The sequence below is a fragment of the Nesoenas mayeri genome (assembly GCF_963082525.1).
Source record: "Nesoenas mayeri genome assembly, chromosome: 13".
Taxonomy (NCBI): Eukaryota; Metazoa; Chordata; class Aves; order Columbiformes; family Columbidae; genus Nesoenas; species Nesoenas mayeri.
Window position 1 is genome coordinate 12945939 of NC_137550.1, and position 26977 is coordinate 12972915.

Consider the following 26977-nt stretch of genomic DNA (forward strand, 5'->3'; position numbering starts at 1 on the left):
ACCTGAGCTGACTGAATGCCTTTACACTTTCACGCTCAACTACCTGACCCAAGTCTTGTCACAGCTGCCCAACTCAAGAGGAGTTTAAGTGGTGCACTGGCCACAGCTCTGTACACAGCCGGGGATGTCACTCCATGGCCCGGCAGAGGTAGATGTTACCAGGGATGGTACTGGCGAACTGGCTCCCTTGTCTAACCACTGGCCTGACTGTTGTGGAGGAAGAGGGAGAGAACAGGGCTCACTGCAGCTTGGGAAATGCAACAGAGGAAGGCAGGAATCTTTTGTCCTGCCTGTTCCACAGCCAACCACAGTATCTACAAATGCTGAGGTAACTTGACCTTCCTGAGCCTATTTATCAAATCTGTTACCACAACCTGATGCCATTAAGCTAGACATTAAGATAATGATTCCTCATGTGATAAGCAAAAGCTAAGCGAGATGGAATAAATGATACTAGGGCTTTATCAATCAAAGCCAGATGAAAACTAATTTATCCCACCTTGTATTTATATAGCTTTCCTCTCCTCTAGCATTCTGTACACTGAGAGCAAAGATCACTCGGTTGGTTTCATTGATAGGAAGATATCAGTTCATCCCTCGCTGCCCTGAAATGCAGCCTCTTCTGGGTACCAACACTGCCCCTTACCTAAAATACCTCACCAGACTGAAAGTGCAGGAGTATCCAGGCTGATACACTTGGAATCTCAACGTGATGCTGATGGCAACATCTTGGCTCTTCAAATCAAATGAGGGCCAACGGAAAACCAAACAGCCCCATTTCACATCCCAACAGAAAACTCCCCTGGAGAATTTGCTCAGGAACACGAGCCCGTTGCCAAATCACTGGGACCATCCTTAGAGATCTCCCAGCCAAGAATTTATTCATGATTTCCCTCCTCATATGTATCTGCCCGGACCACAGATGGAACTACGGACTCCAGCTGGGTTACTGATGCTCAGAGTGAGAAGCCATCTATCTGTTCCACCAGCAACGAGAGCAGTGCTTGTGGAACCAAGGCACGAAGCGCGTGGGCGAGCTGCACATGGGCACCGTGCAACGCATGCAGTGCCAAACTTTGGGCTAGGCTCTGTATTTCACAATCAATGCAATAAGCTTTGTGATTTCTCTGAATCTGTGGAGAAATACCACTCAGAACATTATTAGCTCCATTCTTTCACCTACACTGTGGGAAACTGTGAAAAAAGGGAAGTGACCCCGATAATCTGAAAATGCAAAAGCCCCTCTTTGTTCTATGTGGTTGGTCTCTGTGTCATTCAGTCTCTTTTAATCCCCCAGGCTACATGCGTGAATAGGATGCGGAAACATGTCAGGGCCACGTCAGTCTTGTTAGTAAAGAAGATGCAATAAAATAGGCTTAAACACTCAGCAGAACCAGGGGAGGTACCTACGGAGTGTTTCCTGGTAAGACGTGTCCTGGCCAGCAGGTGAAGCAGCATGAGCGTGCTGCCCTGCACTCATTCCTCCTGCTGCCAGACCTGGGCGAGAGCTTCAAGTGCCCAAGTGTGAGAAGTCAGAGGAAAGCTGCGGGGTGTCTGGGTCGGGGGTTTTACGACAGAGTTTGCTGTGAGCTCAAGTGATCAGAAAGGGAGAAATTAGCAGGAAAATTCTGTGATTCAGAGGGTGTTTTACTGCAGGCCAATGCAGTTCATGCTGGCTGGTGATTTAACCCTGCTGGGTTTGCATAGCTGAGTATTTATGGGGAGATTTAATGACAGCATCCTTCTAAGCTCAGCGTTGGGGTGATGGTGACTGACTATTTGTTTCCCTCCTTCCGCACGTCCCAGACCAGCAGGCTAGAGACTTGTATGGGCTGAGGGCATCTGCTTGGGTGAAGCTGTGGAGAATACGCGGGACAGAGAGAAGGGCACGAAGGAGCTGTCTCGTAGCACGGGTCTGAAGAGCAACCCAAGGGTGGCAAGCCCAGCACTAAGGTCACTTCTTTAAACTGGAACAGACATTCCATTTTCCAAAATGGAAACATTAGCAGGAAGCATTGCTTTAGGAATGGGGTCTCCTTCCCTACCACTGGAACTTCTACTCCCCAACACCCCTGACAGCTTCTGGGAACATGAGCAAAAACCCCGTACGTGTACACGCTGTCCTGCTTGGGGACAGATGTGGACAAAGCTGGGGATCAGAAAAGCAACTGAACGTTTCTGAAAGCTGCAAACACTAATCATTGGAGGGAAGATTAAAAGCAGAACAGAAGCTCAGAAATGGAAAAAGTATCCTGGATATCCTGTGTCTGCACTAAGGGCTGACTGGAGATCCACAAGGATCCCTTTTCTAGGGAACTCGTTTCCACCGCTTTAGTCACTAAGGAGCGCAGGTCTGGAGGCACAACTCGATGCACGTTGCGGGCAGCAAAGGCGCTCGGTGGTACCTGCACTTCTCTGCAGAACAGCTGCACGCTTCATTGGCTTAAAAAAGGGCTGTGGGGGTTTTTTGTTGTTTTTGTAAGTCAAGACAAATAAATTTCTCTGTTACTTTACTATTCCTAGGAGACACCACACTGAATTCTATTCCCAGTTACCACGCTGACATTGAAATAAGCTAAAGGGCAGTAACTGAGAGGCAAAATCTTGAACAATCAATGCAAAAAGAAAAACAACAATGACAAAACAGCCCTTTTCTCTATCTGTTGTTAAGGTGCAGAGCCAACACTACCCATTTACTTTATGTCTAATGGACTTAAAGAAGGTCAAAAATTGGTTTAGTGCTGTCTTAAGGCACCTGATATAATATCATTATGTTTTGCCCAATCCAATAAGTAGTGCAAATCCTCATCTATTGCTGGAACCTGGCCCTGTGTATCATTGAACGGCTCTGGAAGGCAGCGTGGCACTGTGTGCGTGCACGCGTGTCGGTGCGGGTGTGAGTTTGAGGAGGGGGCTGATCAACAGCTCCTCAAAACACTGCGAGTTGTGGTCTCTCTTCATCACCTGGGTGAAGTTTCTATTAGTTTAAAAAGTGGATATTTCAGGTTTTTCCTCCTGCTCTCGGCTGATGTCTCAGCACCTCTCCCTCGCCTGCTGCAGTTGAAATGCTCCCTTTTGAGATGCACGCCAGCAGCTCCACAGCAATACTTCTGGGAGGTGTGGTACAACAGTGCATGAAATAAGCGGCAGTTTATACCATTTGAAAAATGTTTTTCTGCTTCACCTCTAACAAAGTTGATTGCATTTTCCATTTCACCTCCTTCGCGGCTTTTCTCTCTTCCTTAAGTATTCTGTGACAGGGAAATTACCATGCTTTCCCATTTAAAAGGTGGAGGGAACAAGTGAGCTAATCTAGAAACAAGTCGGTAATAGGCATCCACTGACACGGGAGCAGGGCTCTCCGTGTGGCAGGCGGAGCCGCTGAGCCGTCAAGCCCTGGCCTGCGTAGTCCCTCCATTTCAATGAATAAATAGTTGTGTTGAATGCAGTGGAAGTGTTCCTACTCCTGCAGGGCTTCGCTGCTTCCCAGGTGATGCTCCAAATCCAACCTAAAGCCCCTGGCAGCGCTGCTGCGGGGTGCACTGCCCCCCAGCAACAGAGTCCCAAGTGCCCCAAGTGTCTTTAGCAAAAAAATTGTTCGCAATGTATGTAAAATGCATATGGCAAGGTTCAAAAGATCAGCCACTAAAAGCCAACTCTGAGGAGTTTCCTCCTCCCTGGCTCTTGTGAGCAGTGCCCCCAGCTCCCTGCCCCACCTCCTTTGGGTGGTGGGCACAAAGCAAACAAACACGGCACAGAGTAAGAAAACCAAGAGTCTTCAGCAAAACCTTCAGTGCCGGTACTTAATTTAATTCATCTGAAACCACAGTGTAGGACACAAGAAACAGAGTCGCTAAGTTAATGACCTTATCTGTTGCTTTTCAGATTTTGTGCCTTAAGTAAAACAACCAGGCCTTGCTTAACTTGACGCTTGGGGTCTGACTGAATGTGTGTCTGACTTGAGGAGTTCATCTCATAAAAAGAACTGCCAGCGTTCTAGCATAAGCTTGTTCTTCATAAAAGAAATGCTGACTAGCGCTTAGGAGCTAATTAACTTTATAGCCAGAGTAGACTAAGATAATAGCCTCTCCTTTTTCATCTCAGAGAGAGAGAGAAAGACAGAAAACAAAAGAGCAACTGCCGTGTAAGAAATAAGTATGGTTAGGCGTATTATATTTGTCAGGATGCAAGTGCAGTGATTTAAGTGGGCATACTGGTGGGCATGCTCAGACACCTTTGAACTGTGTCACTTAATGACTGAACAGCACAATTATTAATTAATACCTTAATTAATTAATAACATTCTTGACTAATGATTTAAAATATTTTTGCCACTGCCATCATGCAAGTCAGATCCTCTGATTTTCCGGTTGCCATAACCCCCGTGGTCGCTTCCGTGCTGCGGGACAAGCGTGCAAGCGGCGAGGGGCGAATCTGCACATCGAGCTCGCGCCAGCGCCCGCTGCTGCCAGAACTACGTGTGCACCCTGTACGATACGTGGCCCTGGGCTGAGCTTAGAACACCTGGCCAGGGGAGCTTTTAGAGAACATCTCAGAAGACAACGGAGGAAGTTAGTAGAGAGGAGAAGACTAATGACAATGGAGACACACAGCAAACCAAGGGGTTTACGGCTGGCCTAGCGAACCACTACTGGACGAGCAAAGCCAGTAGACAACAAACAGGTGAGGCACAAAGCAAAGAGCTCCTTCAACTCCTGCTAAACACCCAGTGGCTGTACAGAGCGGGGGCGAAGCTGCCTGGAACTGACTAGAGCCAAGAAGTGATGAGTTCTCTCAAAACCCATTTATAGGCCTGGTTGTGCCACGGTACTTTGGTAACTAATCGGTATGTCTATGACTTTGTGAAGCTTTGGAAAACTTGAAAAATGACCTCCCTGACTTCCCCTCCATATTTACTATTTCAAAACCTGTAGCTGCAAGAGTTATTGCCAGAGATAATTAACGCCGGCTTGAGACTCTGTTTAATATCTAGCATGGCATTTATTAGTTGGCTGTCGCCTGCCTGGGTGGGGAAATGAATCTGCCATTAGGAAGATTTAATGTCTTCACTAAGGTACTTTATTTCCTAGAGCTGATGCTACTGTGCTGTCCTTAAAAAGTTATAGGTAGCCCTAGGAAACGTGAGTGTCCCCTTTCCAAAAGCTGGAAAGAGGTAGATCCCTCACCATCTCCAGGATTTTAGCCATCTTTCTTTGCTAATGGGAATTAGCAGAACCCCTACACATCTCCGCACTCGCTGCCATTTCAGCCTGAGGTAAACAACGGAGAGATTTCTGCCCCCAGGGACAGCTTCTGGACATCAGACTGGAGACACGAGAGCAAATTCATCTCTGGTGAAATTCCACTGGTTTCAACCACATCAGACCAGAGATTAATTTGGCCCACAGATACATTAAGAAAGGATACAAAGCACAGATGGTATTTTATATAAAAAGAGAAAGGGGAGGGGGAAATTCAAGGGGGACGCTGGATCCTAACCCAGCAGGATTCAGCCCAGCCCGCTCCACCCTCACATCACCAGGCACAGCGCATGTTGCCGGTTACCTTTTTGCTTACTGACTTTCTTTACTGTCATTGCCGCTTGCCGCTTTTGATTTTCAGAAATTTCAAAGCCTGAAAGAGGGAACACGGCAAACACAATTAAGAAGATTGCTCACAAAACCTCTGCTTCTTTCGGGGCGGGGGGAGCATCCTGCACTGTCTGCCAAACGCGGGATGCCCCGTGTGGCAAAGCAGCAGCCAGGGAGCTGTGTGCGGGGGCAGCTATTGCACCGAAAAGCAAATCTTCCTTGAAAGGGTTGGCCTCTTTATAATCTCACTTGTGCAGGGGATGTATGAAAAGTAACATCAGACCCATTATTATTTATATAGTATCATAAATACGCCCAGTGCTTTACAGCTGAGCAACACAAGCTGAGCCTGAACTGGCGCTGGTTACGCTCAGTTTATGGGCTGATGCTGAGGGGAGGGGACGGCTGGTACGTCATTAACTTGGCCGCCTTCCTACCCTGCATGAGACATGATGCAGCCAGGAGACTCTAAGTCAGCTGGCCAAAGACTTCCTTCTCCACGACACCCATGGAGGTCCAGGCTTGAAGCTATGGGCAGAATTTGTTCACTGAGGACCAAAAATACCAGTAACTGGCTAGGAAAGAGACCTATTTATGACTATGAGAGCAACCAAGGACATCTGAACAAGGCTGAACTGTAATTCTGCTACAAAAAAAAATATGTAGGCTTCTCCAACAGTTGGGGCTAAATTAAGCATCACCCACAATCTCCTTTCAGATTAATTTCACATTCCTCACCTATCTTTTCATCTTCTTTTACCATCTTCCTTTCTTCTCTGAAAGCTCTAAGCCATCGTAACTTCTCCTCCAGTTTCTTGGCAAAAAATAAGTGCATTTCCTCAGTCTCCTTGTTATGAAGTTTGAAGGCATTCTTCATGCTGACATTGAAGTCATCATCTCTCCCATCTTCTATATCCACCACTTCATATTTATCCATGTCTATGCGACCTTTGTAATACAAAATATCTCTTCGTATCAGATCCTACAGAGAGAAAAAGAGAGGTGGGTTGATCATAAGATACTTGCAGAGCCCAAACTCAGTTCAGACAACTCCCACCTCTGTCCCGTGGCGCCCTGGTTTTAACCTCTTGATCCAGCGTGAAGTTGTTCTTTTTCCCTCGCTGATGTTTATAACCTTTACAACCAAACCTGTTCATCCTCATCTCCCTTCTACGTTCGTTATTCCCCTTGTTTTCCAGTTCGGAGATGTGCTGTGTCAGCTGCTCAGTCAGAGATGTGAAATAATGCTGATAAACTGTAGTAAAACACAGATACTTTCCTGGTTTCCTTCTTACCCTCTTCACACTTATTTTAGCTTTGCCCAGCAAATTTTGTACTGCCTTTACCAGAGCTATCCCTGATTTATACCGGTGTAAGAGGAACACTGGCCTCACGTCTCTAAGTCTTTATAGGAACAGATAACAATAAAAGATCTTAGAAAATGGAATTTTAATGATATAGTGATGACCACGTAAGGTGATTCAAGCCAAACTTAGCAATGCAAAATCAAGATTTCCTTCCTCTATCCACTCTCAAAAGCCAATATTTAGGTGTATTAAATTCATGTAACTTAAATACTTTTTTATTTTTGAGAGTGCCCGAAAGATAAATCCTATGTCAAAGAATTCATTTAAGAGAAGAAATAAAATGAATGTACAGCATATTTACTCAAAAAAGATTTTTTAATAAGTTTTTTTTAAAGATAAGTAGTAGATATTATTTTAAATGAATCATTAATCTTTGAAAATAAATTGTACATCGTAATTTTTCTAGCAAACTTGCCCATGGATCTGCCGGAGAGTAATAAAGACCATGACACAGGGAGCTCGTAGCCTTTAAAACCTGGCTCCTTCCTCTGGAATGCTCTAAGGGGGGGAAGATTCCATTAACACATGTATTGTACAAATACCTTACTCTAGTTTGTAGGCTTTGAGTACTGATGCAGTCCAAAACATAGGCAAAGGATATTTCAGGCTGAATGTGCAATAGAAAACCTCTTCTGTTTTGCCTTCGCTTGGCAAATCGCTTCTTTCCTCTCCCTGTGTGCCCAGGGAAGTGCTGAGAAAAGGCTGTAAGCGTCACACCGAGCGTACTCAATTAAATCAATGCTGTGCGCTGTGTTTAAATTCGAGTCTCGGTCTAGTTCTTAGAAACAGCGTTTATCTTCACCACGTTCTCAAATAACGTGATAACAAATCTCATAGGGAGAAAGACGTGCTCCTTAAACCTCCCCCCGGAGAACCGACTCCCCGCTGCTGAAAACTTGGGAACACAGCTCTGAACAGACCGTCCTCGGCGGGCCGGGTGCCATCACACGTACTGTTCTACGCAATATTCATGATCATGTAGAGGTTTGTTCATAAAAGCAGTTACAAGAAGAAATAATCACAATTCTCCTTTTCACCTGGCTCTGATGATACAAGGCTCTGTGCATCAGCTTTTTTCTTACATGTACTAAAGACATTTTCCCCTCTCTTTAGCAGCTAATGCTAAGTGAATGCTTTAGGAGCTTTGTGCTGTCAGTCCCCTTCCAGAGGATGGTACGTGGGGTTTGGGGGTGTCCGACTGAACTGCTCCACACGTTCCCTCCCGTTTGAGAGGCTCCCACGTCCTGCAGGGCTTGCTGAGGAGCGGATGGGAGGATAACGGAGTTACTGAAGGAGCAACGAGGAGTTAATGGGATCATACAAGTGCTTTTGGAAATAAAATGGCCCCACAGAATATTATTCATGGCGAGAACGCAATAGTGGGCAAGAACAAGCTCAGCTTGCAGAAAACACACATGGGTGAAGGAGGGAAAGACCACGAGCCCAAAGCTCCTGCCTGCTGCTTTTACTTTCTTTTTGAGAAGAAACTTCAGTAACGAATCTGGAAGAAACAAATCATCTTTTCTCCCATTGCCCTCCCCAGAGCTCTCGCACAAAAGGAGGACACCATGCCCACTCAGGGACTGTATATTATCGACTATAAACTCCAGCACCGATACCCAAGTTTTTAAGAGACCCTTTATGTTTCCCTGAGTAGTGGAGCACATGAACATTGCAGTGAGCAGCGCGTGTGCGCACAGGGGACACTGTACACACCTGCTCTGGAGAAGGTTCAGTCCATGCAGCAGATTAATAACTGAATAATGTGGTTTTTAATGGGTCGGGCATTTCCTACTACCACTTCTCTTTCTTCTTCTCACCGACACGCGATAAATGGATATTAATTCCTAATTGACTAAATTTTAACACCCGTTTGATCCATGGATATTTGATCATGTATGTTCCCACAGCTCTTACAGAATAACACATGTCACTTAACTCCTTAGTGGAGCATGGGAAAATGTACTTGCCTTGCTCTCTGATTTCAATAAAACTTAGGAATTCATCCAGGCTACACGAGAGACGTAAAGCAAAGGCGGCCAAACCCGTTTTAAGGAGCTTTCTGTGTATATGTGGACAAAAGAATAAGAATTCAGGGAACACTCAGGCTGCTGTGTGCGGTTTCCAGGAGGTGCAGACAGCAGCAGCGCTGAGGAACAAACCTGTTGTTCCGTACGGCGCTTTTGCTGAGCGCGGGACTATCTTTCCTTTCCTCGAGCACCTAAGCTGGATCAAGCCAGCACACCCGAGATAAGGGAAAGCAGATGTGTGGCTGAGGGTCAAACCGGATTGTTTAAACAGGCTGCTCTTACGCACTACGCTTCGGAAGGACAAAGCAAATAGGTTATCCACAAAATGGAGATTTATCGGATCAGTAGCCACAGTGTGGAAAGGAGCTCAGGTTTAGGGAGGGCAGAGATGGCAGCTCAGAGGCTGCTGCTCTTATCCAGGGAAAAAAAGGCTCTCGAAACCTGAGGGGTGGAGAGAGGTCAAAGAAATGAGGTTGTTTAATCTAGAAAAGACATAAATAAAAGGGAATGTGCTATTGGTATTCCAATACGTGGAAGCTGCTTGTCTTCTAAGGAGGTGATAAATTATTCTCCATTTTGATGATGGCTTGGCTTAATTTACCACAAGGGAGAATAGGATTAAATACTTGGAAAAAAAAACCCTTTCCAGCTCTCAGAGTAGTTAAGCAATAGAACAGACAAAACAGGGAAGTCTTGGGAGAGCATTCCTTGGAGATTTTAAAAAGGAAGGCTAGACAAACATCCATCAGAGATTATTTGAGTACACTTAATCCTGCGCAGGGAAGAGCCGATCCCCGGGGGTCCCGCCAAGCTGCGCGCTCCGGTGTCTAAGAGAGAGGTGACAGATGGGGACAAAATGGGATGAGAGCAGGTGGGATTGATGCGGGTTTCAGGGGTGGCCCAGGAGGAGCCCCAAGGAGCACGAGGAGCAGCAGCGACACAGACCCGCAGCCTGCACAGAGCATCCAGATTGCGCTGCACAGCTCCTACGCAACTGATGCATCTAGGTCATTTGCACTTATTTGTCTAAATATGATCTTTTTTTACCCTACAGCTTCTGCGATTTCCTTTTCTTTCCCTCGCTGAGGTTAATTAAGCTCTTCTGAATAATGCTCTGCAGTCTGTTCACATAATATGTACTAAGGATTCACAAGGAAAAGATGAAGCCAAAAAAAAGAAAGAAGTACTATTTGATGAGAGCGAAAAACAAGTTTTTGACACATTACGTAAAGCTGCCACAGTTCTGCTCTCTGCATTTGCCTGGGCAGAGGTTTCACAGCTGAAACGCTTGTGCCTGCGGCTGCGCGGGGGATGTACCTGCCTGCGTGAGCTGCTCAGGCCGGCTCCTCCTGCTCGCATTCGGGCTTAAATCTCCCCATTTCACTGCCCCCTCTCCGAACGGGGAGGTGACTTTGTGTAGCTGCACTTGAAAGAAAGCAAATCTCATTTGTGACCACTGCACGGAAAGCAAGGCTGGCCTGCTATTGGAAACTCTGAAGATCTCAAGTTGGGATGGGGCTTCCACAATGAATTATGCAACTACCTCCAAATTATTGCAGTGGATATAGATAACTGCAGAAAGGATTGCGCCTCTAATTCAGACTATTCAATAAGTCTTACTATTAAATTGATTTCTCCTTGTCTTTACTACTGCTTTCTCTTCCTGCTCTCTAGCTTTAATCAACCACTTACTTTTCTGCCACGAGTACCCTGGGCCGTCACTTGTGCGAGACGCTGTACGAGTCAAACCCACCCGCAGTGCTACAGAGGAAATTCAGTATTAATCACAAGGAGGGCAATGTGCCTGTGTAGTCTATTGCTAGTGCAAAGGGGCATTAGAATGAAAAGCTACTCAATGGTTTAAGCAGCACATAGCCCAGCAAGAGGAAATGTTCCTCTCCATCGGAGGGCACAGGTGAGCACCTGAGAGGACCTGTCCCGGTGTGTGTCCCAGGTAATTCGCTCCTCTTGGAGCTGTTGCATGCAACAATCTTCATGCAGCTCCCAGACTCCTATTTATTTCTTAGTGGGTCACATGCAAGGATGGATGGGGAGGCCTTAAGCACGGGGTGTATTTGAGGATGGCACATTTTTATCAAGTTCTGTGGTTTACCCTATGCTAAGTCACACTCTGCTTCTCATGCGTGAAACGAAATCTGTAAAACACAAGAGGAGAAAGAGCCATTTCCAGCCATGAGTCATCAGATCCCTCTTAGGAGCTGACAATATAAAAGATGGCAACCACAGAATAATCCATTACAAGTTTCTCATTGCACACGTAGGTTATTGGTCCTCTCGGTTATCCAAATCCTGCGTATTCCAGGAGTTTCAAAATTACTTGGGGAGGAATTATGTGCCCTGAGTACATGGAGCTGCCAGGTCCCCAAAGCAAAGCCAGGGCTTACCTGAAACGATTACTAATGGAAACGTACACAGCCAAGGCAGCAGTGTGCTCAGTGTGAAAAGCAGCACTCTCTGCAGACGGTTTTTACCCAGAAGATGATGTGAGCTTCAGGCATCAAAGGAGAATGGGGATCCAAGGATGAAGCTGAAGAGAGACGGACCTACGGGCAAGCTCTACAGCTTGGTGAATGGTTGATGCTGAAACAGTTGATGAATAGCGCGTAGTTAATGCTGAAATTGGGAAAACACTAAACCAGCGTCCATAACAATGGCACTCAACCACCAATCCATTATTTGGGAAAGGTGGAGTTGTCTTCTGCACTGAAGTGTGGGGCTCAGCCCCCTCTCTGATGACTTGTGGTTGAGCTGGGCAGTGTCTGCAGAGCAGAATGGAAGAAACCGAGGGAGCAAGCAGACTTTTTCAGCTTTTTCCTGAAATGTGTCCTGATTTTCCTGCCTGCCTGCTCTCTATCTTCGCTCTGCCCAGCCTGCCGTGAGCAATGAGAGCGTGGCACGCTGCCACCTTGCCATGTCTTTGGGTATCGTTAGTCAGAAGGGCTTTCAACGTTCTTTGGTTTTTTAAAAAAAGACTCAGAGCCTACATTTTTAAAATCTAATTTACCTTAAAGCGACCCTTTGAAGGAAGAGGCCCAGCCTGCTTTTCATGAACGCCAAGACACAGTTTTCTGTTGTGTTTGTTCATTTAACTTAACCCTACTGCAGGTTGATTTTTGAGGTGGGACGGTTCTGTGCCGTTCTCATCGACCTCCCTGCAGCTGAGCGCATCGCAAACCTGCACCTCTGCTGTCCAAACGAGACCCTAAACTGAATGAACCCCTTTGAATGTTTTTGTCCTAAATATTCTTGTAATCAGAAAAAAAAGCCGGGCCCTGCTAAGTGGTTGGACGTGAGCTTTGCTCTCACCCTGTCAGACACAGCAGCTGGGTCGATGCAGCCTTTAGGGGCAGGGACATGGGGTCTGCACAGCGGGACCTGAAAATGCACCAAGGGACGGATTGTATTAGAAACAGGGATGTGTAACAACACCACCAACACAACATCAGCCACCTGCTTCCTACCGCAAACTTCCTAGGACAGGCCACACCGTTAGAGGTTTCCCCAGGGGCTGCCATGGGAAGAGGGGAGACGAAATCTGCGCTATCAGTTTACGTAACTCCCCCTCGCACAAGGACAGCTGTGCTGGCGAGGCCGGCAGATTCCTGCCAAATTATTCAGCAGTGTCTGTCTCCCAAGTTTGGAAAGGGACGCTTGATTCATCCTTGCCAGCTCCATGGAGCCGCAGTGTGGGATCCGAGTGGGGGAGGACTGGAACCGAAAGCATTTATGTGGAAATGCTATTTTCGGTTGATGTATTTAGTGGAACATCAGTGGCATTTTGATGCCTCGTTCCACCTTGAGCCCAGTCACATTGGCTGCAAAGCAGCGAGGCGAGGGCGAGCGCATTTCCAAAGAACTAATAGGAGGAAGAGACGGGAAACCCTTCTGCAGACACGTCACTCGGCTTTTCTGGTCTCTCCAGTTTTCTCCCAGGGGCTTAAAATGGTGCTGCTGAAGGGCCACAGCAGGAGGGCCACATTTCCAGCTTTTGAGGGTTTCCTTGTGGGCCAAATTTACACTCGCTACAATTACAGGAGCGATAAATTAGACAAAGAGTATACTGAATAGCATCTTGCGTACCTGTATGGCCACATAAGTAGGCTAAACCTGCTCCCTATCCAGAAAAGAAAACACAGACTGTGAAAGACTCTACACTGAGCCCTTTCTGGATTTTACCATTGAATTAGCAACTAACAACCTACAGCCTTCTCCCACCCTCCTCCAGCTGGCTCCTCGGGCTGCCTCTTATGTTGTTCTCCCTCCTGCGTCCCAGTGACCTCTCTGGAGCTGCTCTCCCCTCTGTGCTCTCGCACGTGGAGGTGGCACCAGGCACCCGAGCCAGTGGAACAGCAGCAGGAACACGGCCCCTCAGCACGAGCCCTGCAGAACTGCGCCCGGGGCATGGAACTGGCACCCGCGCATCCTGCAAAAGGGTCACCAAGCAAACGCATTCACAGCTATTCTGACTATTAAAAGGAATGTCTTCTTGAATCTGCCATATCTGAAAACTAAAGTACTTTTTTGTAACTCTTTTTAATATATCACAGAATCCCAGAATGTCAGGGGTTGAAGGGACCTGGAAAGCTCATCCAGTGCAATCCCCCCATGGAGCAGGAACACCCAGATGAGGTTACACAGGAAGGTGTCCAGGCGGGTTGGAATGTCTGCACAGAAGGAGACTCCACAACCCCCCTGGGCAGCCTGGGCCAGGCTCTGCCACCCTCACCCCCAACAAGTTTCTTCTCAAATCTAAGTGGAACCTTCTGTGTTCCAGTTTGCACCCATTACCCCTTGTCCTATCACTGGCTGTCACTGAGAAGAGCCTGGCTCCATCCTCCTGACACTCCCCCTTTCCATATTGATCCCCAGGAATGAGTCACCCCTCAGTGTCCTCTTGTCCAGCTCCAGAGCCCCAGCTCCCTCAGCCTTTCCTCACACGGGAGATGCTCCACTCCCTTCAGCATCTTGGTGGCTGCGCTGGACTCTCTCCAGCAGTTTCCTGTCCTGCTGGAACTGAGGGGCCACAACTGGACACGATATTCCAGGTGTGGTTTCCCCAGGGCAGAGCAGAGGGGCAGGAGAACCTCTCTGACCTACTGACCACCCCCTTCTAATCCACCCCAGGTACCACTGTCGATGGTTGGAATTCAGCCTTCCTGCTCAGCTCTCTGCCAGCCAGGGGGACTGACAGGAGGATCAAACCTCCTTGGATACTCTGTAGTCTGGACCCACAGAAGCCTCTTGTCTTCAGACAGCACTGGCTGCTGGGCATGGCCGCGGGGCTGTGGGAACGCTCTTCCTTACAAACCTCACCTCACGCTTCGCTTTGGGGCTGTGACCAGGCCGGCGTGTTTGCTTTGCTCACCTCCATGCCCACCTCAAGCTGTATGTCGCCAGCTCCCAGGGCAGCGCGACACCCGCTCTGTTCCCAGCTGCTGCTTGAAACCAGTGAGGCACAGCCTGACCCATTTCCCCACCCTGCTGCAGGCTGGACCCAGCCTGGTCCAAAACATGGCATTTCATGGAGATCGGCATTGCTGGGAAGAAAAGAGAAGGGGTGGGAGGTGCTGCAAAAGTCAAACAGTGTTCCTTGTGGGTCGGAAAACCACTTGAAGTAATGAGAACTGTCCCAGTGTTGCTCTGTGTTTGCAAACAAGATTTTGGGCTCGCCCTGTGAGACCTATTTCGCCTGCAATAAAAGCAGGGCTGCTGTTTCGGTGCAAAGATTACTTCAATGTTTTTTAACAGAAGCGATATGGGAACTAGACCTTCGTACACTAAAAGTGCTCAGAAATGTCTCTTTTATCTTCCCATTTGGAAACCTGAACTGCAATGGAGTTTGACAAGATTATTTTATTTACTGTGTCTCCTGTAGCACAGCTATTTCTGGCTGACTGTCTGGCTATTGCTATTAAACTAGTCTCATTTTGCGTCTCATGCAACCTGCTTTGCTCTGAGAGCTCAAGGGAAGACAGCAATAGCAATAAACCACAAGCTGGAGTTCGCATTGCCTCTTGATTACAAGAGACACATAAAAAGTGCAAATGAAAACTCAATGTGTTTCATCCAGTCACTGATCTTTCTGCACTGTCAGGAAACACTAAACACGGGGCCCCATCGAGGACTGTTCAAGTATCGGTGAAAGAAAAGCGTAATTTGGTGCAGAAACTCTGTTAACGCTTCATACTGTCATCTCCAGCCTAATGCCACAGTGGGGAAATCCGAACTACTACCCAGAACAAAGATCCTCATCTATTACATGATAAGCACCTGGAGCATCCCCAAACATAATGAGCTACGATCATAATTAATTCTGTGTGTCACAATCCTGGATGTTAAGTCCTATGATTTGCAAATTTAGGCATCTGTGTCAAACTCTCTCAGCTTCAGGGTGGTAAGAAAAGCAGCCCCTGTGCCTTTAAGGCAGCATCTTTTAGTGCTACCATCATCAAGGATTGACTTCATTTCTTGGTAACTATGGTTAGCACACTGGAGTATGTGGTGTTCTTTCCTGATCACAGACATATGGTAAGTCAGACTGAGGCCAGCGCTTACTTCCTACACAGCTTATTCCCCTCTGCCTTTCCAAAAGGCATTTTTGCACTAGGGTAACCAACCCAGTCTCTTCTGGGTTGATTGAACACTGAAATGGTTGACACAGCCATTGCATCTGATTAAACTTCTTACTTCCTAGCACAAGAAAATAATGCGGTGGTGATATTAGAAAGTGACCAGTGCTGTCGAAGCCAAAGAGATCATTTGTAAAGGTGGGAAACCAGTTTTATTTGTGAAAAGTTCCCCACGCTAGTTGCTTTGCAAGATGTTTGCCAGAAAGGAAAGCTGGCTGCCAGTGTCAGCTTCCCCACCTGCTGCCACTGCTCTTACTCATGCAGCCCTTGTAAATCTTGCTGCAAGTTTCTTGCTTGGAAAAAAGACTTAAATATACCCATAGTGGTGGAGACAACATCTGCCATGCACATTTAAATGCAGCCCTGTGTAATTACTCATTTTCACAAACTAGGTCTCTGCCCAGAGTCCCGTCAATCATCCAAGACGTGGTGGTCAGGAAATGCGTTTGGAACTTCTCAGTCTGAGGCAGCGGAACTGACGCTGGATCCAGGGAGGGGTCTGAGCTGTGCCGCTGGACCCCACCAGTGCCATCGCTCCTTTCCTGACAGCCAGACTGTATTAGTGACTAGTTCAATATAGTCATAATAATGTAGCCATATAGTTCACTATAGTCATTTTAATGACTATGGTAATGTCCTGTTCTTTGCACGCAAACAAACCATCAAACAGGTGCTCACCCAGCTGCCCATTTGCAAAGACAGACCCTGGGCTCAGCTCACGCTGCAAAAGCCCTTGGAGGAATCCTCAGAGATGCAGCCAGTGGGAAGACAAAGACATTCACGGTCAAGGAGCTGCTCCCACCGCAGCTCTCAGTCCATCCCACCCATCGCGTTTATGAGACGAGTGAGCAACAGGGTACAAGGGGGTGATTCCAACCTGCAGAGATCTGTGGACACCCACAGTTTCCAAAGGCCAGGCAGATGCTAAAACCTTGCTTGAAATGCTTGGGAACAGCTAATAAATACAGTGAATGTTGATCAGCGAGGTCCTGTCTGTCAGATGGCTGGCCTGGCATTACCGATAATCTTCTGCAAGCATATTGCACAGGGAAACAACTAGGTGATCATCTCAAGAAGAATCACCCTGAGAGTTATCCTCCCTCACAGAAATGTCTTGGCGAAATGTCCAACAGAAAAAGGCCCCATAACCTTGAAACATTTTCAGATCAACAGAAAGGGATAGCAAAGCTTTTGGAAAGTAGACCATATTCAAAGCAGACGGGGTTATCTGGAAATACGCTACCTGCTGCTGAAAGCAGATACATGGATACTAGAAATATCTCATAGCCAACAGACCTTATTCCTTAGGCACAGGCAAGACTGCATGGATTGGCAGGAAAAAGAAACTTGGTAATTCTTGGAGGCATACGCTAGGAGCCCTGCTGAAACCCTCCGAGGCCATCTGCCCGTACGGAACAAATGGGATCCTGAACATGAACAAAGATGTTTTCTGAGACTGTGGATTGTGCCTTTAGAGCCACACAGAGGACACAGAGCAGCTGAACCAGAGCAGCCCTCACCTGTTCACAGCCGAGAGCAAAACTGCAATGAAGAAACCCAAACTTACACAGGGGTGAGTAGACATTACTTTTCGCACAGCACTCACCTTAAATAATGGGTAAAAAACTAGTTGTTACCTTGGCTACAGATCCACTGCATGAACTAGTGAACAGGAGTCTGACAGTCTGTGCAATGTGACCCCGCTGTGAAACACATTCTGCACACAATGGAGTTCAAAGGGAATGACAGAGAACACCGACATCCAAACCTGTCACAGCACTTATGACATTGAACTGTATCTGTTCCATCAGAAACTCACGGATCAGTATCTGTCAAACCACAGAATCCATGTGCGTTACCAGGAGATTGGCAGCCGCCAACATCTACCAGGGAAACAACAGGTAACAAAGGTGAGGGTGATGTGCAGATAACTGCACTGAAGATCTGGAGGAGTGGGAGATCTTGTTTGAAATACGTGTGTCTTGTAGAGACTCTCAGGATATCTAGCGTGCTTTCATCAAACTAAAGTATTTGTGATGTATTTAAATACAGAATTGGTTTTAATTCCTTATTTCTATTCAAAATCTCTTTTGACCAATAAAAAGGTAAGATTCAACCACTATAATTAAAAAATAGATGTGCCACAATTAAGAATACATCATACCTACTAATTTATAACATCTGAAGAAAACCCATATACGCAGAAGATTTTTTGCAGAGGAGGGTTCATTGAGATATGCCGTTGTAAATGGTACAAAAGCTTAAAAGTTTGATCAGGCTCACTACTAAACAAACCTTGTGCAAAACATAGGCCAGGTTGTCCAGGAATTTTCTAATTGTCTTCTCATTTTCTCATCCATCTCAGAGATTAATTTTAAAGCATGGGGTACAGAAGGCTTCCTGCACCATGATATCAACAGTGCTTCCCTATGAAAGCCCCAGGATGTAAGTGCTCTGGCTCTAAAGCAGAAGTTCTCCTGCTGGGCCGTTGCCTGTTGGGATCTGCAACAGCAAAGCTTGACACGAGGGCCAAGGCAACACAGGCTATAAATCATTCATTTTTGTAGAGGATGCGTGATGCCAAAATGTGAGTTAACACTTGTCTGAATTCCATACAAAGACAATCCTTCTTAACAACATTCAAGGAAAACATCATCAAGATGGGAGAGTCCAGCTGAAGGCCCAACTCCTCTGAACCCCAACATTCTGAAAAATAAAACCTGCAGCTGGATGCTGGAAAAAGAGATGTGGGAGAATGAGGTATGAACCCTGTGCCCACGATATTGGGCTCACCAGCTGAGTTAGCACCCTCTGCCCTACTCCCCATAACACTCGGTGGGCACACGGTCCCACAAGACCTTGGCTGGTGGCAGAAGAACCTGCCAGGTCCTGACACGGAGCCAATGTCTGCCAGGGAGACCCCGACCACCGCTGCTTTTGAGACGGCTAAAATCTGCAGGGCCTTTTCCCAAGAACGCACCTTTTTGGCAGTGCCAGACACACACCACAAAATGCCTTTTGAATACAGAAGGGCAGCGGCCCGTGTCACACTAACACTGTGTGCACACTGACACAACGTGAGCTGCTGAGCGCTCCTTGCTCATACTGATGACCACAGAAATGCCAGCTCTGATTGTCCTGAGAGTTAAGGGAACGCTCGATACCTCTCTGGATCAGCGCAAAGCCAAACTGAATGCTGCCTTATGAATTGGAAATTCAGTGTCGCAACCAAAGTGTAGGAGGTCAAGATTAAAAATTAAACCCGGCTGCGTACTTCCAGACTCATTTTGACAGTTCTCTGAACATCTGACTTTGTTATTGTTGCTCTGTGGTTATTTTTTTTTTACAGAGCCAGGAAAGAAGTAAAAGGCACAGTGACAAGGAGGGGAGAAACAAGCACACGCATTCCAGAAGGCAAAATTTCAGTCAACCATGACTCAGGAGAAGAAAGCGCCACCCCCGGGAGCGCAGGGGCCACAGCTCGGTGTGCGGTGGCAGCGGGCAGTGCTGCTGCCGTGAGTCAGAGCCGCCCACGCTGCCGCCCACGCCTGCCCGTGGCGCGGGGCCCGCTCAGCCTTTCCTCAGCGCACGAGGTGCGACAGGAGCGCAGCCCCGGTGTGTTCGGCCAGGGACGGCCGCAGCTCGCCCTCGCCTGAAGCGGGTCCAGGGGAGTCCCTGTGCGCAGTGCTCTGGGGAGCCGCGCTGGAAATGTCAGCGAATCCCCGTCTGGCAGAAGACAGAGGCACTGGGGACTTACGTGCTGTCACTTCACTTCGCATGGTTGTGGTGGTGACAAGCTGGGATCACCTTAGCGGGACGACAGCAATGCAGCTATGATGCTGCTGAACACAGTCGCACTGAAACACGGTTCACCTGCTGCTATCAACACTACACCACATTAGCAGCAGTATTCTTTCTTACCTTCTTCTACCTTCGTGATGGGTTTCATGGCAGAGATGTGCCTTCCAAAAACCAGCACAGCAGCTGCATGAGGATGAGGCTTAACAAGCATTTACCAAGTGACAGCACATCCACCCCGCTACAGACCTGGCCGCTGCCTGGTATTTCTTCAAGAGGCAGCGAACATCATTTTAATGCAGTAATTGAGTTGTCTGCCCGAGTGCCAGGCTTCACAGTTCATACAGAAATTCTAGGGCTATCTAATCCCACATCATATGCTGCAGCCAAAGCCCCAAAGTGGCGGTGAGGCAATGAGCCAAACAAGGGGTACATAAGAAAAAGCCATGAAGTGAACAAGTGGAGGCTGGATTTGCTAGGATCATAAAAATCTCTCTGTCATGGTATACTCACCATCCTGCAATTCAGCATTTCTAGCATGTGGATTGCCCTTCATCAGCGCTATCCACATTCTCTTCCGCATGTGTAGCAAACAGCCACCTTGCCCTAAAAACCGTTTTGGACTGGAAAGCCTGTCCGCAGCATGTCCTTAGCTGTGCTGCTTTCTCCCTGGATGTCCTTACCTTCTTGCAGAGAACCATCTGGTGATCAAAGAGAAAGAAAACACGCTGCTGGTTCCGTCCATAAGGCTGGTAAATCCAGGACATCTCTCCTGTGTAGATCAACTCGGAGCTGCGGTCCAAGATATCGTCTCCCTGGAGGGCACAGAGAAGGAGGCCGAGTGAACCGCCGCTCCAGCCAGGGCAGTGGATACGCTTCTCTTTGCAGGATGGGGAGGCGCAATAATTAAATAAGATTTTGGCCCTTCTGCAGCTGTCACAGCCACTCTATCTGACTTCAGACCAGAAATAGGGGATAATTCTGAAGGAAGGGAAGTACATGAAGTAAAAGTGCAGACACTCAGAGCACAGTTCACATTGCAATGACAAACCACAATTGGTGCTCCAGACACTGTTGTCGTTCCCCCTCCTGGTGACCCTGGATGTCACTGCAGGTGCCAGTGGCATCCTGAGAGTGAAGCTCCTTCCTCCTGTTCATGGCAGAGTCCCTTTTTATTCAGGGTGGCAAATTCCTGGCATCCCCTCCCTTTAAAATAGCATCCCAAGGCACGTCTCCTCTACACCGGGATATCAAATCCCTCACCCATGAGGCTGCCAAAACTCCACCCTCCAGATTGTTGCCTCTCTTCCCACTCATTCAGGCAATTACAGTCCCTTCTCCCATCGCTCATTAGAGCTCCCCATCTCCAAAAAACTGTCAGGACCACCCCGGCTCTTCTGGCAGCCTCCGGCCCCCCCGGCTGGCAAGACCTCCCCGGCCGGCTGCCAGGATGCCCTCACCCCTTCCCTGCCTCTGGCTAATGCTTGTTTTCCTCCCTCATTTTTTTTAAGGATTCATGAGCAGATGGTCTTGAAAACACAGCACTCTCTCTCCCACTCTCCCAGAGAACAAATGCAGTCACCCTCCACTAATTGGGATGAGCTGGACTTTTTTAAAAAGTTAATTAAAATCTATTTATTAAAAATGGGTGAATTCACCACCACCTGCCCTGTGGGCATCTCAGTATCTCTCTCTCTGAGAAACACCACAAAAGGAATCAGGATGACTTCAGCTGAAAGGTAAGGAGCAGCATTTGGGAGCAAGTGAGAGAGCAGCTCAGAAGGGTTTTTTTTCCCCCCCTTTCTTTTTGGCTCTGAAACTAGTGCAGTTCTGGCTTTGATACCAAAGTAGAACCAATTTCTGGGACAAGAGCATCACAAAATCTCAGCAAACAGCTTGTAAAGGTTCAGCCAGCTCTGGGGGGCATCAAGATAGACCCGCTTTTCTAGTACTGCTTACACTTGCAGGTGCCAAAGCAACCAAGAGTCATCCGCACTCCTAACTTCTTGCTGAGGATTTCAGACCGCTGTTTAGGTAAATGCATAATTAACCTCTCAGCATTGATTGGAAGTGACTGAGTCCCCGGGCCCTGTGACAACAGCAGCTTCATTAAGTCGCTGCATCATCATACTGCAGCACAGACTTCCAAATCGCCTCCACGAGGTGTTTATCCACCTCTCCATCTCACCTCCGTGGCTGCGCTGTCTGAAGGCCTAATTAGTGATAATTTCCCAGGGACTCGGAGGGTCGCTCCCAGAAGGGGTGGGCTGTGCATCTTGCAATGTCTCAAGTGTGTGCTGTCAGGATCTGATTGCAGCTGTGGAACCTCCTGGCCGGAAACCAGGGACCCGTGTGCTGCTGCGACACCGCAGGTACGCGCAGAACCTTCAATAAGCAGCCTTGGAAGAAAACACACTGCTTGTGCGCCTTCCTGGCTACATGAGCGTCTGTGAAGAAGCCTCATACAAGCCTATGAAGAAGCCTCACACAAGCCTATGAAGAAGCCTCACACAAGCCTATGAAGAAGACTCATACAAGCTGGTTGCTAAAAATAGAAAGCCAGTTTTGTGGTTTACTCCTGTGGTAGCATCTCAAGCCTGGGGACACACAGAGGGCTCTGTAAACACTTCTACTTGATTAGCTGAATCCAAACTGTGTAGTCCCTGCAAGCAAGATGAAACAAAAAAACCATTCTGATCTGAAACGATAGGATTTGTATTGCATTTTTTATGTTGGGAAAACAATTTATATATACAGTCTATAGGCTAAAAATGGATGATTTCCAGTGCTGGGTTAGCAACTTTGGAAATCTAGATGGCAAATAGTTTTGTCCCCACTGGGGTCTCATGGGGTCAGTCACAGGGTGGAGGGAGAAGAGGGAGGCATTTGCTTTTCTGCTCCACTGCTAACATGACGAGCCCAGCGTGTCCCTCGCAGTCCTTCTCCAAAACCAGCCCTGCGCCTGGATCCCTCCAATCCTACACAAATCTAGGAAAAAATTATTTTCCTTATTTTTTTTCCAAGCAACTCCTAGAGACACTAATCATCTACCTCCTCCTGTAAGTTAAGACAATGAAAAAGAGGCCGAACTTTTAGCTATTCTGAATCGGCAGATGTCCTACTGGCTTCAGCGGAGCACAGCAGCACAACGGCCAAGAGAATGCTCGATGCCTTTCTGAGGTCTCTTCCAGCCTATAATAAAAAACTTGGCCTGCATCAAGCACTGTGCATCCTGCGACACGCAAAGGGCAGCGAAAGGAAAGCTGACTCCTCTTTTCCTGATGCAGTCACAGGCAGAGTCCGAGCTCTCCGTGCGCAGGCAGGGGAGCCGAAGGTCGGGCCGGTCCCGCGGGACCTGTGCTTCACGCTCCCTCCAGCTCGCTAGTGCTACAATCGCAGGGAAAGCCCTGGGGCTAATCCTGAGCGCTGCAGCACAGGGTCAGCGCTTCTGCCGCTGCTATGGAAAGGCGACGATGATCAGCCCCTCAGCGATGCCACAGGTAACCACCACTTTCTGCAATGAGGAACCAGTGGGTTTTTACTACCGTTACGAAAGAAACACTGTTGGGAGCAGCAGCATTACAAGGCAGGGCACGGCACGGCGAGCCACAGCACGTTCCACCTCCCAGTCTGCTCTGCTCCTTCTTCCCGTGAGCAATCCCTGAGCAGACGCCGTCCCCGGCTCCGAAATGCTCATCGGCGCCTGGGCCCCGCTCCCCTGCGCCCCAGCCACCTCCTGACACCGCTCCTCGCTGTCACCGCTGGGCACAAATCCCCTCTCCTAGTTAACATTCAGCGAGCAGGGCTCTCCTCTGCCCAGCACTGCTGTTCTTTAATTAGAGATTGACAGGCTGATTAGCACTCTGGGCTACAGAAAGATCAGAAAAAGGAAAGTGAGAGAAATGTAGTCCTTTTCATCAGGCTCATTTTCTGATACCTTCTGTTGCTGAGGAAAACAAGAAAAAATAAAAAGGAAGAATAAAAAGCAAGATGTGTTTCAGTCCCTGATGTGATTTCTTTCCCCAGGAGGATTTCCCATCAGGCTGTCCTCACTTTGAAAACAGTACATTGGTTGCATGCATCTTTTTGTTCATGGCATTCTTGGATTCAATAATGTAATATTAAGCTGAGGTCAACTATGAAATATTACATAATTAAGGGCACCAAGTCTTGATTTAAAGGACCCATAAATAACAAGAACGGGGAAATTTAAAAGGACAGTGTTCATTATATTTCTCAATCATATATATTTTTTCCTTCATGCAAATTTAATATTCTTGAATCCTGCCAAACTCGTAACCCATGGGAATCTTTGGTAGAAATCTCTAGGTGTCTACATTAAACCAAAGCAATCTGTTTCAATAGCAAGTTAAAACTAATGCGGGCTGCTGAGCACGGCGCTCTCCTGAGCCAAACGTCCCGTTCCTGGCTCTGGGACCTCCACAGATGCCCCACATCGTGTTCCTGCTCCGGGAAAAGCCTCAGCTGGACGGGAGGAACCAGATGAGGGCCAGAGGAGCCTGAAATGACGCAGGAATCGCTACTTGGTTTTGTTCTGACGTGGGTCAACAGCTGGATAAAAGGCATAAAAGAGCAATTCCGAGGTGCGCCAAAGCGCAGGCCTTTTTCCATCCCCACATCTCTTCATAGCACTGCTGTGCGTGGATATGCATCTACATATTACCCACTAACCTCGGAGGTCTGTCACGCTCTCAAGAGCACAACAAGGGGCTGGAAGGGGCTGCCCAGGGTGGGTTTGAAGTCTGACCCAGAGGAGACTTTGCCAGCTGTTCTGAACCCACTCCAGCTAACTCTGTGTGCTGGTTTTGCCTGCCTGCCTTTAAATGTCACTGTTTTGATCTGAGGGTATTTAACTACAAGTAAGAGGATGACGCTGAGCGAAGGGAAATAGAGGTTGAACATCAGGAAACACTTCATAACAAGGAGAGCTCTCAGGCGTTGAAAGGTCTCGGCGGGAGGTGGTGGAAGCCCTATATTCTGCACCATTAACAACCGAAAGGACAAAAGGCACAAGAGAATTCCATGTAGGCAGGGGCAGCACCTCTCTAGGTCTGTTTATATAGTGGAAATGCAGGCTACAAAATAAAGTGAGTCACGCATGGCAACAGTTCAATCCAGGCTTTTCGGTCAAGACCACGTTCCTACAAATTATACAGGAACACGTTGCAAAGCGATTGGGATTATTTCTAATTTACAGCAGTCAGTGAGATCAGGATCTTCCCTTAAGGTTCTGCTCGGTTGTTACTTGTATAAAGCTGCCAATAAATTCCTTAAGACTTGCTGCCACCACACGCTTATCGGCTGCCACTAGAGTCAGACCACTCGGGGTCCCATTCGCAATTTAAACCATCAGACCCTGCTTACGTGACTCCTTGGAGAAAGAAATCTGGCCTTGCTTAACTCAAGGATATTTGCATTTTTCAAGTGCTGACTCCAAAATTCACCTTCATGGGGCCACACAGGAAATCTTGAGGGATAAAAATGATTCCTGAAACAGGCAGAAATCCATGGGATTCAGTAAAATATCCCTCTGCTTAAATTAGCTAGGACATCGCCCCTACTTTTTCTGTTTAAGATCGGCAATATGTATGTATTCCCAATAACACCCTCTCCTTGCAAGAAAACGTGTACACACACTTTGTATACAAGAACATTTCAAATATTGACTTGCTAAATATTTTTAGTTTGGTTTGGATTTTTCTTCTTTAAAAATGTTTTTCTAACAACTCATCGCAAAAGGCGGGTAAATGCAGAAATGATAATGCCATTTCAAATCAGAAAGTCAACGCTGTTAGTCTAGAGATGATGAGGGAAAACAGGAATTTCTCCAAATGAACGAGTTGCACGTGCTTAAACATTCGGCCTTGGTTGCTGCTGGAATAACTCACCAAGTGCGACATGCAGTGGGAACTGGGGATTATCTCTATCTTGTGCCCCGGCTGGATTTCTGGTGGAAAAAGAACTGGACTAGGAAATCCCTCTTCTACTCTGTAACTCGGCACAGAACACGAGGGTCTGAACCACTACGGGCTGGGTGAGAAATCAGGCCCTGACGGCCTTTGTCCCGGGAGACGCGACCTATCGATTGAGATGAGCCGAGCGGGGCTTTGGAAGGCTGGCAGCTCGGCTTTGCAAGGCGTCTGCACAGATCTAGGGCAGGTCTAAGCATCTAGCACTGCTTTTGATATCTCCCGCTCTCTCCTGCATTGTACTATAGTTAACTTCTGAGTGTTTTAGGGTTTTGTGCATCCTTCTGGCCATTACATCTGGGAAGTAGGGGCTAGATCTGCTAATTCAGAAGTTAGAGGAACAAATCAAGCAGGGAAGTCCTCTGCTGGATCCAGCTCTCGTCCTCTAGAGCTCTTGTCACAACCCTAGGACTCTTCTTGATGCAAAATACACAACAAAACTGGCAAGAAGGGTGTTTTCCTTTGAACAGGGTTAGCAGCTGTAATCCCATCAGACCTCTGAGCAGTAGCAACAGAAGGCTTGTCTATATTATGAGAAGCTGAAGGATGTTGCTGCAATATTGTGTTTAAAATGTGGAATAGTTGAAAAAAGCCTGGAAGAATGATTTAGCAAGTTCCTGAGGACAGGAGGGAGATAAAGAATGGGTACTGTTAAGCGGGAATGATTATAAAGGATATGGCTAAAGCTAAGCAGAAATGAATTATCAAGAATATGGCTAAATAAAAATGAATTCTCAACTGAGCTAATGGAAGAGAAAAAGAAACTGCTTTTCCACAGATCCTATGTGGAGGTCACCTTGGCTTTCTACTCACACATGAATATTCAGTGACCTAGAATTGACCTGTACTTAATCTAAATTTATTTACAATGAGGGTCTCAGCATTTCTTACAAATGACACAAATTAGCTTGTCCTATGGAATATACTCAAGATCTGATGGTCCTGTGCCCCCCTGAGAGCAGCTTTCTGATTCTGAAAATGAGCCTGTGTGTCAGTAACAAAGAGGTTTCTTTGCAGTGAACAACACTGAAACTATCAAGCAACTCATCTGCATTCTCTGCTCTCACGGCCAGTCGTAATTTAAGAACCACCTATGATTGCTGCATTTATGTTTTATCAAGAGATCCAGGACTGAATCCAACCTTCATTATAGCAACGAAACTAATTCAGTCAAGGAGGATACACAATTAGCAGGTGAGACACCTGCATTTCTCTTCCCCTCCTCCCAGCCTTCCTAGATCTCTTCTGGATAAAAAACTAATTAAAGGATTAATGCATCTTTCCCATATACTAATTCACATAGATCCCATTAACTTCAATGTGGTGTTATTCCGAATCTTGATGACTGCGAGGAAGCAGAAAGGCTGTTCCATCACTCTATGTATCTCCTTGCTGAACAACATGGATCGATAACAACACAGAGAAGGATTTACAAAAACATTTGTCCTTGGCCTGCTTCAAAACCCCCTATTTACAGATGACATTCAGATCATGATTGTTAAAAAAATCAGGGATGAAAAGAACAGGAAAAGATCACTTCAGTGTGGCTTT

At 47.2% G+C, this 26977-nt stretch overlaps 1 protein-coding gene across 3 annotated transcripts in view; it reads right to left on the reverse strand.

Moving 5' to 3' along the window:
- ARHGEF9 (Cdc42 guanine nucleotide exchange factor 9) overlaps positions 1 to 26977 on the reverse strand; it is a gene marked incomplete at its 5' end in the record, with an annotated part of 121216 nt that overhangs the window by 4950 nt on the left and 89289 nt on the right. For 2 of the 3 annotated variants that reach the window (XM_080352907.1, XM_080352905.1), the window contains 3 exons: positions 5566 to 5634; positions 6330 to 6573; positions 20120 to 20251. In XM_080352907.1, coding sequence (XP_080209033.1) covers positions 5566 to 5634; positions 6330 to 6573; positions 20120 to 20251 — 445 coding nt within the window. The remainder of the gene's footprint in view (positions 1 to 5565; positions 5635 to 6329; positions 6574 to 20119; positions 20252 to 26977) is intronic. The other variant, XM_080352906.1, reaches the window with a different exon arrangement.